The following is a 17,600-nucleotide window of genomic DNA, read 5'->3' on the forward strand; positions in this document are numbered from 1 at the left end:
AGTTATATAGCAGGTGACGTTTTACCGCAGTAACAAGAAGCAATTATGCTAATGCACTATGGTGCATGTTTGATCTCCTTCCTCTAAAAACTAACAATTTAACCCACTAACGCTATCTTTTGTCAAAAAAAAAAAAAAAAAATTATTGTCAGGTATGTATGATTTTAAAAATTTATCGATCTACTAAAAATTAAATAATAATAATAATAATAATAATAATAATAATAATAATAATAATAATAATAATAATAATAATAGCTTTTAGAACTTTAAAATTCGAAAAGAGAATATGATTTTAAAATACACTTGACATAAGCATGATTTTTATGGCCTAATCCAAATTATAATAGAGGTTTATCTTTGTTCATTTTCAATTCAACTGATGTAGTTTAATGAAAAGAAGAATAGTCCAGGGTTTGATGAGAGTTTTAATGAAACACTCCAAATACTATTCACTTTTAATGAAAAACCATTTTTGTTACCTTTCCTGTACTACTCACTTACACCTTTATTTGTCATTTTTCATTAAAACTAAAGTTTTTTTGAACTTTTCATTAGTTTTCCTATTGATTTTATTATAGTAACGTTCAATGTGAACAAAACTTTGATGCCTATTTGGTGGTTTATTTTATGTAAATTACATCATTTAGTCCACATATATATGACCAATAGTATTTTGTACTTATGTATCAAGAGCTACACAGTTTCAAACGTCATAAAAAACCCCCATCTGATTCCTTTCACACTCAACATAAACAGGAACTCACATCTACGAATTCTGTATATATAAGTATATACTTTATGGCACACAATTAGCAGCTGCACCCCACCATCAAACAAAGAATACGATATGGATGCGCTTGGAAACCATCTAGAATGTCATAACATCAACAACTCTGAGTTACATGAATTCATAGACGATGAAAACTTTGATCAATTCATTGATCTTATTCGCGGTGGCGAAGGTGAAGATATAGCTAATTTTGATTGTGAACTTATGATCAATGGATGCTTGGATGATTATAACCTGTTCGGTCCAGCTAGTACTACTCCTCCAGGTCCAATGTTTGGTTTCAATGATGCATTTCTACCTGACCCGAGCACTTTTGTGCTTACTACATTACCAAATTTTGATGAAGAAGACTATAATGATGGGGAAGATTCGTCTGAAACAACAAACACAAACACAACCACGACGACAACAAAGAGGCAAAAGGTTGATCGGTCACGAACTTTGGTGTCAGAGAGGAAGAGGAGGGGGAGAATGAAGGAAATGCTCTATGCATTGCGGTCCTTGGTTCCTAACATAACTAAGGTAACTGTTGGTATAAGTAAGTTATATACTGCATTGCAAGTTTTACACTCCAATATGTAATAACACGTGGACGGTCCAATATACTTCTAATAGTACTGTGTCCTTCATTTTTTTATCAAAACGGGTTCTTCCGGTTTGAAGTATGAGTTGTACAACGATATCTATGAAGAACAAACAAATTATGCAAGCACGATTGTTGTTTAATCTTTTGGAGATATATGCACAGATGGACAAGGTGTCCATTGTTGGAGATGCTGTATTGTATGTACAAGACTTGCAAATGCATGCTAAGAAGTTAAATGCTGAGATTGCAAGCCTTGAAGCATCATTAGCAGGAGCAGATGAGCATATGGGATATCTACAAGGATCAACCAAAACTAAAAACAAGAAAAAAGTTTCAGACAATAACCATTTATTTTCTAAGGGCATCATTCAGGTCAATAACCATTTTGATTGTAATTTATTAGCTATTAATTTCTGCAAATAAAGTAATTTGCCCTTGTACTTAATTACGTATCATGCCTTTCTGCAGATAGACGTGTCTCAAGTGGAGGAAAAAGGTTTTTATGTGAAGGTGGCATGCAACAAGGTACAAGGAGTAGCCACAGCACTTTACAAGGCTCTCGAATCTCTTGCATGCTTCAATGTTCAGAGTTCTAACTTAAACACAGTTTCAGCAGACAGATTTGAATTAGCATTCACTTTGAATGTATGTATATATCAGTACAATATGATATTCTACTCTATCCTTGGTTGGCGATTTTTACAGTCCTAATTACACTTTATGTAATTATCTGTGTACATGATTTAAACTCCTGCTTTGTTATCCAATAGATGTAGGAAATAAAAACATAAATGTATTTTTTTTAAAGGTACAAAATATGAGTGTGAAAACCGTCACCCCTCTATTTGTCAGCAAGTTTTCAATCTTTGACTAATTAATTATTTGTTAATACTTGTTAAAACAGGTAAAGGATTGCGAGCTGGGCATCATCAACTTGCCAAATTTGAAACATTGGGTGGCTGGGGCTTTTCTGAACCAAGGCTTTGTAATCTGAGGATTGCAAAAAGTTCGAGTTATAGAGGTTGTAGTAGTCAAAGAGCCAAGAACGCCTGCATTGCATGCATGCACGGAGAGATTTTTAAATGTGACCGTTACACGAAGTGGTACATTACGTGTTCTTATATAAATGATGAGTTATGTGTGTTAAAAGGTTAATAACTTAAAAATTATGCTGACAATTAGTTAATTTCAACTATCATCGATCCCATCGATGTATGTATTGTGTATCTTGGCTGCTCTATCTCTGATTATTATTTTTCTTCGTTTCTAAAAACATGTTTGTGGTTTTGAGTGTTGAGTGGTGACCGTGTCAAAAGGAGAGGACTACTCGTGGGCCCTTGCTCACCCACACTCTGCTTATACGATTGCAACTTAACCTTATGAATTTTCTTGGGCTACTTCAATCAATCATTTCAAATCATTGGGTGAAAAAGGCTGCGCTCGTATTCTATTTAATCTTTGCTATCGTTGGTGTCAAAACTTGAATAGAGTCAGACTGGGTTCAACACATATTTGTTTTGGGTGTACTTACACTTTCAGTTCGTGAGAAGACTTGAGAGAAAGAGAAAACAAGCATGTCACTGGTGGAGGTTGACAACAGACATCAATGTGTTCGAGTGTGTGTGAGGTTTGCACATAGAACTGATTTCTTAACCAAAAGATTGTACACCGAGGGGGATGCTGGTTCAATTAAGTTTTTTATCGTGCCTCGAGCAATTGAGGACTTAGAATTCAATGTGATTTGTATGTATATGCCTAAAATGAGAGAGAAATTGAAACTAAAATGAGAAACTGAATGTACTCATTTCATAATGAAGTAATGATTGTAATCAATTACAAAAAGATTTAGGGCTGATGAGTCGATCTACATAACTTGAAAATTAAATAGATGGAAAACATATAGAAAATCAATAGTCTCTAGAATGATCTAGGCTATGAAGGGTAAGATAATGCTAGAGGAATCTACCGAGTTCACTAAGGTCGTTGGTATCAGAGTGGACTGAAGAAGAAACATAAGCCTCAGAGAGGAGTTTTGGAATTGTACTCAACTGAATCATATCATGGGATACAAAGTTATACGAGTTTTAGATTTCAAGGATTGTAGCCAATGTTTGCTTCGAATGAAGACTTTGAGATTGTAGCTGAAGAGCTAGGGGTTATGCTGAAGAGCAATTTGGGTTGTGCTGAAAAGCAGTTGGATTGATTGAAGAATCACTTGAAGTATATAATCGTAGAGATTGAATTTGATGAAGGCCCTAAACTTGAAAGACTTTGTCCTTATTTATAGGCAATGAAGAATGAGTACGTAATCTCGATCTCATCGCTAAGCTGGAGCTGGGGTAGATTGGTCACTTGACAGTGACAATGACTGCAATTCCTGGTTTGTGGCCTTCAGTTGTGTCATGTATCATTTCGAACGAGTGTTGTAGTGGCATCAACCTGTTAGATGATGCATTCATGGGCATTTAAGAAGACAAGATATTCTTGATTTTGGTAGTCTGCATGGTATATGCACTTTAGAGAAGGTCGAGTTTAAGCCCTCATATGGTAGTAGAGTGATGAGAGTCAACCATTCGATCCCTAGGATAGGATCCCGGATTAGGCCTTGAAGTTGGTTGGCCGGAGTTATGCAACATTTAGTAAATAAAAATAGATTAACCCCGTAGCAGACCTTATTTTTACTTATGGCCAAAACAAGTTGTATTTAGTCTTGGTTTCAAAATAGTGATGCATTTGTATGGCTGCAACGGTTGCAGATTTTTTTTTTTTTTTTTTTTGGTGAACTTTTCAGATATTCTTTTGTAATTTTCACACCAAGAAGAAAAATCACCATCGTTTTCACACTTCTGTCATTCCCAATTGAAAAAGGTAAGTTCTCAAATTGACTTGGTTTTAAAAGTTTGGAAACTAATGGTCCTGTGAAGCCCCAAACACTCCTATGGACTTCTTGCCGTGAAAGTGAGGATAGCTTAGAAGCAGCATAGCCTCGAACTAAACCTTCTTCGATATCAGATAGATCAAATTTAATGAAAGATAGAAAATCTTATCCGTTGGATTACCATTTGCTTTGAATTTTTAATTTTTAATTTTTAGGGGCCATTTGATAACCATGTTGTCAGTTTTCAGTTTAGATTTTCATTTTTCATTTTTCATTTTTATTTTATAGTTTTGATGTTTAGAAAAAATAAAAAACTGAAAACTAGTTTGTTAACTACTTTAAAAATTGAAAGCTAAATTTTGAAAACTTATGGGTCTTTTGATAACCATTTAGTTTTCAGTTTGGATAAATACATATTGGTTAAGGTAGAGCACACGGATCATTGGGTTTGAGATTCATACAATTCATACACTCGGTTAGGGGTGAGTTCGGTTCCATTCGGTTCGATTTTAGGTAAAAAACGAAAACCGAACCAAACTTACTATTCGGTCTAGTTTGGTTTGGTTTTTCTTGGTTTATTTTCGGTACAGTTTCGGTTTGGTTCTTTTTTTTTTTTTTTTTTTAAACCAAATCAAACATCCATAATTCTAAGTAAAAGACAAAGCATTATCCTTTCAACCAAATGAATCAGCCTAGCAAGGCTACAAAAGTTGTAAGAAAGTGAGAGATTTAGAGACAAGACGAACATGGAGCGTGAGGTTTCTGAGGATTTTAATGTTGGGCCAAAAAAGGAAGTGCAGCGGGATAGATTTTTCAGCTTCTTTTACACGAGGACGAAGCCAGAGATTTGTATGAGCCGGGCATTCTCAAACAACAAAGTCACAATTAAAAATCTCAAGAATTTATTGAACAAAACACTAATATATTTATCCATAAAGTTTTTCATACAACATATTACATTATTCCTCAAATCGTTTTCATATTTTGAAAGCATTGCATAACAATATCATTACCAATACCATTAAATATCTCTTTATATAAAAATAAGGGTAAATTACTGTTTGGGCCCAAAATATTGGTTTGGGCCGAGTTTAGAATTGTTCTTGGCCCAGAAGCCATGCTTAGGAGTCGTTGAGGGGCATCCGGTTTATGGGCCACATAGCCAAGGCCGGCCGTGTCCTATTAGGAATCCATGGGTGGTTGAATCCTGATAAGAGAAGGAGTTTCAACAGGATAAGGATATAGAAGTTTGGGATTGAATACGGCTTGATATAGGGGTTGAGTTCAAAGTCTTAGTAGGAGTAGGACTGGCCGAGATAAGGTTAGATCGGGGGAAGGAGTTCTAATCCGAGTATGGTTGTGATTCGATTGGAAGTAGGTTGACTACTATAAATAAAGGGAGGAGGACATCATTAAAGCCCCTCAAATTCAACACACAAACTGCCCTGCGCAAACCCTCGCTCTACACGAAACCTCTCAACAACCTTGAGATTTTTATTTTCTTTTTTCACCAACACATCTTCAGTTTGGATAAACAGCACTGTGGAGGGAACCGGTGAACACCTTCAGTTTGGATAAACAGCACTGTGGCCGTAGAATTAGCCAATCGTGAAGCACCTTCAGTTTGGATAAATAGCACTACGACAAGGCCGACTGGTTATCCATCCAAGTCTCGGTCGAGAAGGATTTTCGAATCCTTATTGGTAGAGGTCATCTCATCAACCTTCTTGGTGAAGTGAGGCGTTACTAGGGCTCGGCACATTGAACGCTGAGTTGTTTTATGATTGGATACTCATAAGTAGGCTTTAGAGTTCGGCATTTTAACGGCCGAACCACATTTACCATCAAGACATATATCTGTTTTAAGTATCTATGCCCCTATACTTTGGTGTCGATTCGGCGTGCTTATACTCTTACGAATATAACCACTATGACAGAATTCGACGCCAACGATTTGTGAACTTTGCAGAACTAGTAGCCTTATCTTCAGGCTCTAGAACCCAAAGGCTGGGACATGTTCCTTCCTCAGGCACAGTCGCAAGATCGAGAAGTTAGTAGCACGCTCAACGCAACATCAACTCATTTTACTCACCGGCCGAGCTCGATCGTCGAGTTGGCACGCCCCGCTCACAACCGAAGGACGTAGTTAGCTTACTAATTACTCGGCCTACGCACCACATCGGCTTGGTAGTTTTTAGGGTCAACATTTTAGCACGTTCGGTAGGACCCAGTGCTAAAACTACGAAGTTCATGACCATCGAGACACGATCAGTAAAAAAGAAAACAACCATGGGAAAATCAGCGACCGATCCACCAATTCAGAGTCCTGGACAAGAGGTGTCACATGCGCGAAATCCTCTCGTTGATGTAACCCTTGAGGCTGCAAGTGTGACACACCGAGAAAAGGAAGTTTGTCTCGGTACCCAGCCTCAAAACACAGAGGTACCTAACCGAACCGCATGTGTTTTCATTGAAGGAATAGTGGATGACTGCGACGAAGACGGTGGTGAAGGCTCTGACTCTCCAACTAGATCGTTTCTCGGAAGGCGACTTGATGAGCAATCTCGACAAGTTGAATAGACAGTTGTCCAAAAAATGAACAATTTGCTCGAGGTAATATGAAGTAATGGTGAAATCCACACCAAATTACTCGAATTATTAGTCAGCAGAGTCTTTAAAAGAAGACCTGCGGATCAGGCTTGGTAGCTTTCACTTAAAAGTAATCGGCTACAGGCCGAAGTAGTGTCTACTCGACCCAAAACGATTGACTTAGAAAAAAAAAGAGGATCAAGTAGTAGGTCAGATGGATACGACCAGAGAATGGAAGCAACATCCGTCAATATGACTGAGGTCCAACGGATGATCTATTCGGCCATGAAAAAGGGGTCGAAGTTCCCGAAATTCATCCATCCATATCCAGCTTATGTGGAAAAGTTTGAATATCCTAAAGGTTTCAAGATTCCAAACTTCAGCCTTTTTGCTGGAGAGTCGTCCTTATCCTCGTTAAAACATATAGCCTGTTTCACTGTGCAATGTGGAGATGTTAATAGTGATTTCCATAAACTACGGTTGTTCAAATTTTCGTTAACAGGCTCAGTATTCGCATGGTATATCAAGCTTCCCCCTAATTCTAACCAGAGCTAGGAGGAGTTGGTCGAGAAATTTCACGAACAGTTCTATCTGCCGGGGATGGAAATGTCAGTTTCTTCATTGGCTAGAATGGCTCAAGCATCTGATGAGTCACCAATGGACTATCTTACAAGGTTTAAATCGGCCAGGATGTGGTGCCGAGTACCTTTGCCCAAAGTCGAATTTGTTAGGCTTGCTCTGAATAGGCTCGACGTGGAGTACAAAAAGAAATTTCTGGGGGTAAGCTTCCGAGATATGTATGAATTAGCCCAACATGTTGAGCAATATGATTATTTGGTCCGAGAGGAAAAGATCTCAAAGCCTCCATCTCGAGGAACAATTTACAAAAATCCCACGGTCAGCTACGCATCGGCCGAAGGCGAAGAATCCCAATACGTCAGTGTGGACGCGGCCGAGATAATCATAGACAAATCATATGTTTGCAAGGTATTGACTCAAATTAATTCTAAGGATGCCAAAACACACTCGACCACTGAGGAAACAGCGCGAAACCATTGAAAGTTTACACTTTTGATATCACAAATGCCGAGGCAATTTTCGATCAATTGTTGTTAGCAAAGATTATCAAACTTTGGCCAGGACATAACATTCCTAAGGCTGAAGAGCTTAAGGGGAAGACGTATTGCAAGTACCATAACTCAACTAAGCATACCACGAACAACTATGTCGTATTCCGTGATGATATCCAAAGCTGGATCGACAAGGGCAAGCTAAAATTTCCTGAAAAACGAATGACGGTCGACGTTAATCCATTCCCTTCGGCAACAATTGGCATGGTAGACGCCCATTTGCCCAAGATGAAAGGGAAAGGAAATGCCGAGTTTGTCCCAGTACAACATGTCCCAAAGAAAAATTCTCGGCCGCGACTCAAGATTGACCTATTTTCCAATGAGCCACCCACCGAGTTGTCAGGACCGGCCATAGTTGAATCTATGTCAGATTCCAGTGCAGCAAAAATTGACGGGCCGATGGTTTTGTGCAACAATTGTAGGGCACGCGTCGTATTAACCGAACCAAAGGAGTAACCAACACCACGACAACCATCCAAGTATGCGACGACACCTCCAAGGGAACTTGGCGGAGGCCAGCACTAGAAAGTGTTCGATAGGCTCGACCCTCAGGAACAGACAGATGGTCCTACCTCGGCTAGACGACGTCTTGATTTTGACGTGCCGTTTTATAATGAGGACTATTACTCACGTAATTCCAGCAGCTTGAGGTTATCGACGAATCAAAAAACCTTCAAGCCGTTTGAGCCACGCGACCAATGTTGATACAATTACAACTCTCCCACTGATATGTATACTGCACTATCCAAATCTAAAAAACGTCGATGTTAGCGAAAAGATTGTATGGCTTGAAGACAGGCAGCACAAGCTATTCCGACTACTAAATGGCAGTCGAAAGAGGCAACAGGAAACAAAGATGACCGACAAACCCCGACCATCATGGTCGAAATACTACAAGAGAAAAAGGCAGTTGATAGCAATTTTAAAACCACCATTAAAGAGTCCGAGAAACGCATCAAACTCCTTCTTTGGCCCGGAAAGATGAAAGATCGTTTTGAGCATTTCAGAAAAGAAGCCGAAAGCAAGCTTCCCTCATTACCCCAGTGAAAGCCATTAATAAGGATCCGACGAAACTTACACCCTCCATTCCTCAGCGAATCCTTGGAGTACATGTGTAAATTTCATAAGAAACATTCTGCCAATGACTTGTACGGCTTGCCTAAAACATGTCAAGAAGCCCTCGACTTGGCACTAACCTGCCCTGATGTTGAACAGATCATCCAGAAAACTACCGATCCAGCAATGAAAGCCAGGTTCCAGTACATACGAGAAGCCAGGGTCCTTGGCTTCGAGGTCGACCCATACACAAACATTGATATAGCCGAGCTTCATTTTTCTCTTGAAGACCTTCAATATTTATGACATAACTTCGAAGTCTTTTCGACCGTATCTCTCTCCGATCTTATGACCGATGAAAAAAATTGGGTGGCACGTTTGGACGCCTACCTAGACACAAGGGACGCCAGGATTGCCTATGAGGAACGAGCTCGTAAGACACTGTAGGGGCAAAGCCAGACACCAGAAATGAATGGGCTCGACGACAGCAGTCAAAATGATGCAAGGTCGGGTTACATGGCACAAGAGCAAGTACGTGTTGAGACACACGATTATCAAGCCGTGGATGTTCTAACGAACGATGTTGTAGTCCTCGATAACCTGGAAGACGACGACCAAGATCCAATGAGCCCTTCAGTTCTTGAGAACATGGAAATCAGCATGGTCCATGTTCTACCTGCTGAATTCTAGCCAACTACACACCAACCAAATTTCTTGGATGGTGATATGGTGGCCCAGGAAGCAACCCAAGTTGATTTCATCGCCAACGTAGAAGATGAGCAAGCAAATAACGACGACAAACTTAAAACAACCCTGGCCATATTATTTGCTCACTCATCCTCGACTAATCTTCAACATTTAAAGCCATTGTATGTCACGGCCCATATTGAAGGTTACACAATCTCTAAAATTTTCATCGATTGCAGAGCGACGGTCAAAATCATGCCCGTATCTGTCATGAAAGCATTATGACAATCCAACGACGAACTCATCCTACTAGGGATAACCATGAGCAGCTTCGTCGGTGACAAGTCTCAAACCAAAAGAGTGCTCCCTTTAGAGGTAAACATTGTGAGTCGCAATCACATGACCGCATTTTTTATCGTCGACTCCAAGACTGAATATAATACTTTGCTCGGTCGGGATTGGATTCATCAAATGAATTGCATTCCCTTTTCCTTATACTAAGTTCTCATTTTTTAGGACGGCAAATCGGTTGTGGTCCACCCAGCGGATAATCAGCCATTCGAAACCAACATGATTCAGGCCCGCTATTATGACGACCACGTCAGCTACATTACCTTACAGGGTTTTAATAAAGATGGACGACCGACTTGAATCTCAGTCCAGAAAGTCATCAAGGTAGGCGCCGAGACTGTACACCAAGATTCGGCAAGACTCGGCTTAGCCGACTTAATTACCAACACTGATAACTGATGCCACAAGAGAAAGGCGTCGGGCCGCAGTTTCATTCACGATGGAACGACTGCTGGCCCATTGGTATGCTATTTCCAAGCATCCACATTCGAGCTTCAACTTAATCGAATTTTTGGTCGAGGAAGATAACGGCCCAGTACTATCGTTAGATAAAGTTCAGGCTGCACCGGTCGAACTTGAAGACATTACACCCCAAGTTAAAGACCCCTTCGAAGAAATAAATGTTGGAACGACTGATGACCCTCGACCGTTATTTATTAGTGCATTGTTACCCCATTCCATGAAAATCGAACTCTGTAAATTACTCAACGAGTTTAAAGATTGTTTTGCTTGGAGTTATCATAAGATGCCCCGCCTTGATCGGACCCTTGTTGAACATGAATTACGCATCAAAGCTGGTTGTAAGCATTTCCGCCAACCCCCTCAACATCTTCAATATCTTCAGTCACCGCATGTTCACTGCCACTGCAGACCTGACTCCAGTACCTCTCTCTCCTCCATGCCTGGTCAACCCACTCATCACTTCTCTTTCTCTCCTCCATAGCCTTCGAACTTCATAATTGGAAGAGCCCAAAAAGAGAAAACATTTCATAAACAATTGCCAGCGGGGAAATCCGATGGCTAGAGAAGAAGAGGACTTTGCCGGAGTGTCCATCTCCACGGCATCGTTGCGATCTCCAGATCATGGTTGCTCAGGAGGTGGGGGTGGGGTTCTGGGTTTGAAAGGAAGGTTTTTGAGAGGGGAGGAATGGGACAGGAAGATGAAAATAAGGTATGACATTACACAGAGAAATTGACAGACAACTGATGGAAGGTATGACATTGCAACAAATTCGAAGATAAGGTAAGACATTGAAACTTTTTAAAGACGAGGTATAAAATTGTTAATGACCCAATAGTTGAGGTAGTTTTATGTAATTTACCCTAAAAATAATATGTTATCATTCATCCATTGATCTCTAAATTAGAAAGCTAAATTCTAAATTGAAATGCCAAAAATAAATTAATGAAGTAAAGTCATATAAAATACCTTGGGGAGTAAAATTCTTGTGTTGAATTTTGATAATTGATTACTTGAACTCCAACTGTCTATAACACTCCAAATTCAATTGAGTTTTCGTTGAATGAAAGGGGAGGAAAAATCTAGAGAAGTTGAGGACTGGAATTGCTTTGCCGTACGTGGTGGGATGAGTTTTGTGTGGATTAACGACCTAGGGTTAGAAAAACGGAGAGGCACAATTAAATTAATTGTTAATTAAATTGTCATCTAGTAGGGCATTTGGGATCCAAAACGGTAGACTAGTTTAGTTAGGGCTAGTTATTGAGAATTGGAACGCAACCATACAATTTTCTTTTTAAATGAGTGGGGGCATCCGCCCTCTAGGCCTACACTAGCTCTGTCCTTGCTTTCACAGCGTGAGGATTTTATTAGAGAGAAGGCCACTGATGAGGATTTTAATGTTGGAAATATAAGGACTTAATGTTGGACCAAAAAAAATATGAGGACATTTTACTACATAGAAAACAACATAACAAACAAATGAAAGAAAGAAAAAAAAAAGAGCTCTTCAAAGGTAGAGAGAGAAAGTGAGGACATAGAGAATAATTAAATATATAAAAAATAATTAATTTGAATATTATATAAAATAATTAAATGTATTGTTCGTTCGATTGTTAAATCATTGAAATTGAAACCAAACTAACCAATTTCGGTTTGGTTCGGTTTTTGATAATTTGGTACAGTTTCCTTTCGGTGTTCGATCTTTTTTTTTTCTTTCAGTTTTTTATTTTTTTGAACCCACCCCTACACTCAGTAGGGATCTCAATCTCCAAAGGCACATGTTGATGGTGAAGCCCTTCAGCATACGAGTTGCAAAGAGCGCCTTGAAATACGTTTATTTTAAGACGCATGTAGAATTTTTTACAAACAACTTAATATGTGATTTGGTATTATAAATGTCAAAATGGCTTTCATGTAGGGTGCAACTAGGCAAGTGAGAACGTTAACCTATCATTCTCAATTCAGGTTAGGTTATGCAGACTCGGGCTTTAGTTGGGTTTATTTGGTTTGAAGTTGAGTTGGACATAGGCGGATTCGCGTTGACCCAACCGAAATTGCACCCTTACTTCCATGCAATGATCCACTAATATACACTACTAAGAAAAGAAACCCTTACTTTTACGTTAAAAGGCAGTTTCATGAAACAATAAAAGATATATTATATAAAGCAACTAACAAGAGTACAAGAAAGCATTGCAAAAAATGAGAAAACCACTACTGAGAAGTAAAAAAAGAAAGACATGAAACAGAGATGTTAAGTTAATAAGTTTCAAACTAATTACATAACTGTTGATTCTAAAAACTACACAGCCTACGTGACGCGTAGGCGAAGTACAAAGAGTAATTAACTACGTCCTTTTGTGTTCGTGAAAATTGAAGCAGGCATGCCAATTTGCTACAGAACTCGCCCGAGTGGATACTTCTAAGTGTGCTGGTGTGATGTGATGGGTGATTTCTGAATTAGGCGATTTTGGCTGAGGAAAGAATAATCTCGGCCTTAGCTTTTAAAACCTGAAGACTAGGTTATTTAACTCGCTACGAAGTTCTGGGTTTTTTGCATCAGGTTCAACAACTTCAACTATATTAGTGGGAATATAGGTCCGAACTGGAATCAAACTATAGAGGCAAAGATAAGAGGCAAAGATAAGATGAGTGTCTTTATGATAAAAGTTGTTCGGCGGTTGATATGCCTAACATTGGATGTCACTTGGGAATATCCGATCATAGAACACTTTGTTTTGCCAAGAAAGTTAAAGAAGTGATCTCGTTCGACGAAAGAACCAAAGACTCTTTTTTGGAAGAGACTTAGGATAGATAACCAGTCGAAAGAGGAGAACTTGCTATTAAACCAAACTGTCAAGACTCCCAAACCAAGCTAATTTTACGACTCTAATGTTCTTTAACCAAACTGTAACCTTCGTCGGTTGCCTCTAGAAAATTTTGTTTAACCACACTGTAATAGTCCATTGGCAACTAACTCCAAACCTGTTTAACCAAACTGAATTTGTGTTGACTTGTTCGTAAAGCAGTTAGTATTTTTCTCAAGGGTTGATTTGTGTGTTGTGTTGAAGATCTCTTCTATATTGTAAACTCCCTTGTGTTTATAGGAACAAATTCCCTTAATGCCCAAGTTTGTCGAGTTGCAGAGTCCTAATAACATTGCAACTCCTTGGCATATTCTTATTATACTTAGAATTCTCTTTCACTGAAGCTTTATCACCACTAAGTCTCCCTTGTCGACTTGAACTAAGACTCTAACCCTAGACTTGCTCAAGGGAAAATCCATATCAAGATTCTAAAATACACTAGGCGCTAGTCGGGCGGCAGGCTAGGGCCTAACGCCTAGGCGGGGGCCTAGATGGAGTAGGCGGATTTAAGTAAAGTTATTATATATTGTATAAATAAGTGCCTATTTATACTAAAAAACACACATAATTATATTAGGATACATAAATTGCAAAATAAATTGACATATAAATTATAAAGTATTAGACACATAGGGAACAAGCATATAATGATTGTTCGTCCAATTATTCATTAAGTCTCTTACATTTTGTTGAAAAATTAAAATGCAAGTGAAAGTTTTCTATTTTCTGTCTATTTGAGAGTCACAACATAGGCATGTTTAGGTGGGCACCTAGGCGAGTTAGGTGGACGTCTAAGCGGAGTTTAGGCGCACTTTCTTAATTTCAAACATATAGGGACTAATTGGAGCGGTGGCCAAGCGAAATGTGGGGATTTTTAGAACAATGATCCATATCCCATCCAAAACCATCTTGATGAGTTCAAACCCTCGTCCAATCAATCATGATCCCTAGACATCCTAATTTGTGTAGAACTCAGCTACTCCATTAGCACCGCACCATTGGGCCGAGACTCATAACCTCCTTTCTGGGCTGACATTAATCAACTTTGCCCAAAAATTAATTATGCCAAAATCTGAATTTTAGACCCCAAATATTAGGATTTGGCTGAAATGTGAATTCCCGACTCAAACAGTAACGTCAAGTAATAAATTTGAAATAACTGGTTACTTAGTGCTACGATCTAATAATATTCTTCTTAACTTATAAAAGTGGTTAAGTTCAAATCTCATAGATGACGAGTTCAATCTCAAATTCTTATAGCGCAAAATTTTCATCCCTTATTGCCAAAAAATACAAATGAATAAGTGATGATGCGTAAAAGAAACGATTAGAAGAATGTGATTATGAACAAATTTATTGTAAACTTGAAACAAACTGGGAACTAATTAAGAGCGTGGACTGCACATGCATGCACGAGTCCTAATGAGGTGTCTTACAGTCACGTGTGGTGCAACACATGCACAACTCAATCCAATTATTCTTTTGTTTTAATTGCAACTAATTGTTAGGATATAAGCTTAACTAAATGGTTCTTCGAAAATTATTAGTACCCGACCGCCAGAGAATATGAGTAACTTTGTTTAAGAAGATGATGATGCCGTCATGTGCCATGCCTTCAAGCAATTCACTACCAAATGACACATTGGCCGACGCAAGGAAGCTCTCTCCACGTCAAGGAGCAATTAATAATAATTCAGGAATATTTCAATTATGTTATTAATTTGATTAGGTGATTTGTAATTAAGAAAAATTTGTGTATGTGTCCTGCGGATTGTGTTGAATGCTTAGGGTTTGTCTGGTGTCTGATTGAACTTGATTGAACAATTAACTAGATTCAATGCACGTGTAAGAAACAAATGGATACTAATTTTAAAATTTGTGCAATTTAAAAGTAGAATCATAGATGAAATAGTCACGACAAAAACTTATCTTCACTCCTTGACATACATTTCTTTATTCATTTCTAATTCGATTATAAACAATAGAATCGACCTAACGGTTTTATCACCAAACATGTAGAGTTCATCACCAAAAGGTAAACCTTATGAATGACATAGTCAGCAATGAAAGAATTTAAGCTAGGGTTGTAAATACTGATTGCATAAACTCAACTCAATTAATTATGAGTGAGGTATGGACTTCATTATATAGAGATTACAAGATGAGGTTGGTTACAGTATAAACATATCATTTAATTACACTTGAAATTCAAAACTAAGTTACACAAGAGTTTTAGATAAGGAAGGATTGTGATTCCTTTCTATCTATTGAAGAGTTTGAAGAGTATACAACTTGTGTAGCTGACTTGGAGAGTCCTTTACCATGCATTACTAACGTGGAGAAAGATCCTGAATATTTGGTTTATCACGCCCCCGCAAGCTGAGTGGGCATTGACGAACAGGAAGCTTGGAAATGACATAACTGAAACGAGCTGTGGACAAGCTCTTTGTTAAGAGATCTGCAATTTGGTCAGCGGATGAAACATATCCCACAACAAGTTCATTTCGAATTACTTTTTCTCTAACGTAATGATAATCAACTTCCACATGACGCATACGAGCCTGATAAACTGGATTGGAAGCGACTGCCAGTGCCCTGATATTATCACACCACAATCTTGGTGGATTGAGAGGAAGATGAAGATCACGGAATATGTGTCTGAACCAAGATAAAGTGGCGGAGGTATAGGCCATTTGTCGATACTCAGCCTTTGTACTGGAGTGAGACACACCTCTTTGCTTTTTAGATCCAAGAGATTAAGTTATCCCCTAGAAAAATGCAATGACCACCAGTGGAGCGACGATCATCTGGGTCACCAACAGAGTCAGCATCTGCAAACGCTGTTAGGGACAAAGAACTGGGTTTATAAACTATACCGTGATCATGAGTGGCTTTCAAATAACGAAGAATGCGCTTGACTGCAGCCCAATGTGTAGTGGTGGGTGAATGCATGTACTGGCAGACTTTATTTACAGCAAAAGCAATGTCAGGCAGTGTGAATAAGAGGTATTAGAGAGCCCCAACAACGCTTCTAAAATTTTGTCCATCATCCAAGGGTTCACCCTCATATAGACTAAGCTTGCAGCCAGGGAGGGCAGGAGTAGACAATGGTTTGGCGTCAACCATCTGAGTGCATTTGAGTAGGTCTAGGATATACTTGGATTGTGTTAAATACATGGCCGTCGGTGTTCTCGTAATTTCCATTCCCAAAAATTAATGTAAGGCCCCAAGGTCCTTCATTGAAATTTTTTGTCCCAATTGTTGAATCAATGTGGAGATGTGAGATGGATTATTACCTATGACAAGAATGTCATCAACATAGATAAATAAATGACAGTAGTTCCATTGAAGAAAATGAACAACGAAGAATCTGCAGTTGATGCTTGAAAGCCGAGGTCTTCCAAATGTTGAGAGAAGCACTTAAACCAGGCACGTGGGGCCTGTTTTAAGCCGTATAGGGACCGTCGAAGGCGACACACATGTGATGGAAATTGTGGATCGACCAAGCCAGACGGTTGGTGCATGTATACTTCCTCATTTAAAGAACCATGGAGAAACGCATTTTTGACATCAAGTTAGCGAATTTGCCAGTTAAAATGAAGAGCCATAGAGAGAATAAGTCTGATGGTAGCATGAACTGGACTAAATGTTTCATTGTAGTTGATTTGTTGATGAAAACCATTGGCAACAAGACGTGCTTTAAATCTTTCAATGGAACCATCAAATTTACGTTTAATACGGTACACCCATTTATTTGGTAGAACATTCATGGAGGGATGAAAGGGAACCAAGGACCATGTTCCTGTGCTTTGCAGAGCATTGAACTCTTCTGCCATTGCCATATGCCATTCAGGGTACTTATTTGCCTGTGTAAAACAAGTAGGCTCAACTATTTCATTAGTCACATCAGAAACAAGAGCATACTTGGGATTTGGTTTTTGAATGCCATCCTTTGAACGTGAGTGAACAGGTTGAGTGTGTCTCTGAGAAGAAGATGAGACAGGGGAAAGACGGACTGCATTCGTAGAGGATAAGGTTGGTGATGTAGAGGATAGGGTTGGTGAAGGGTCAGGGAGAGAAGGTACAGTGGAGATAGGTGATGGTGATGAAATAGGACTGTTTAATATAGGGGAATAAGGAAGGTTAGGTTGGGTGGATGATATGGCGGGAGGTATGGGGTGGTGCGGGTTTTATGGTAAAGGA

General features: G+C 38.9%; 1 protein-coding gene across 1 annotated transcript; it reads left to right on the forward strand.

The window, feature by feature from the left end:
- Window positions 1-850: 850 nt before the first annotated feature.
- Window positions 851-3,503, forward strand: LOC103421096 (transcription factor FER-LIKE IRON DEFICIENCY-INDUCED TRANSCRIPTION FACTOR-like). Its single transcript, XM_029100517.2, has 4 exons — window positions 851-1,315; window positions 1,542-1,751; window positions 1,848-2,024; window positions 2,284-3,503. The coding sequence occupies exons 1-4, from the start codon at window positions 851-853 to the stop codon at window positions 2,371-2,373; spliced, it is 942 nt and encodes a 313-aa protein (XP_028956350.2). The 3' UTR covers window positions 2,374-3,503.
- Window positions 3,504-17,600: the final 14,097 nt, after the last annotated feature.

The sequence above is a fragment of the Malus domestica genome, chromosome 03 (assembly GCF_042453785.1).
Source record: "Malus domestica chromosome 03, GDT2T_hap1".
NCBI classification, from domain to species: Eukaryota; Viridiplantae; Streptophyta; class Magnoliopsida; order Rosales; family Rosaceae; genus Malus; species Malus domestica.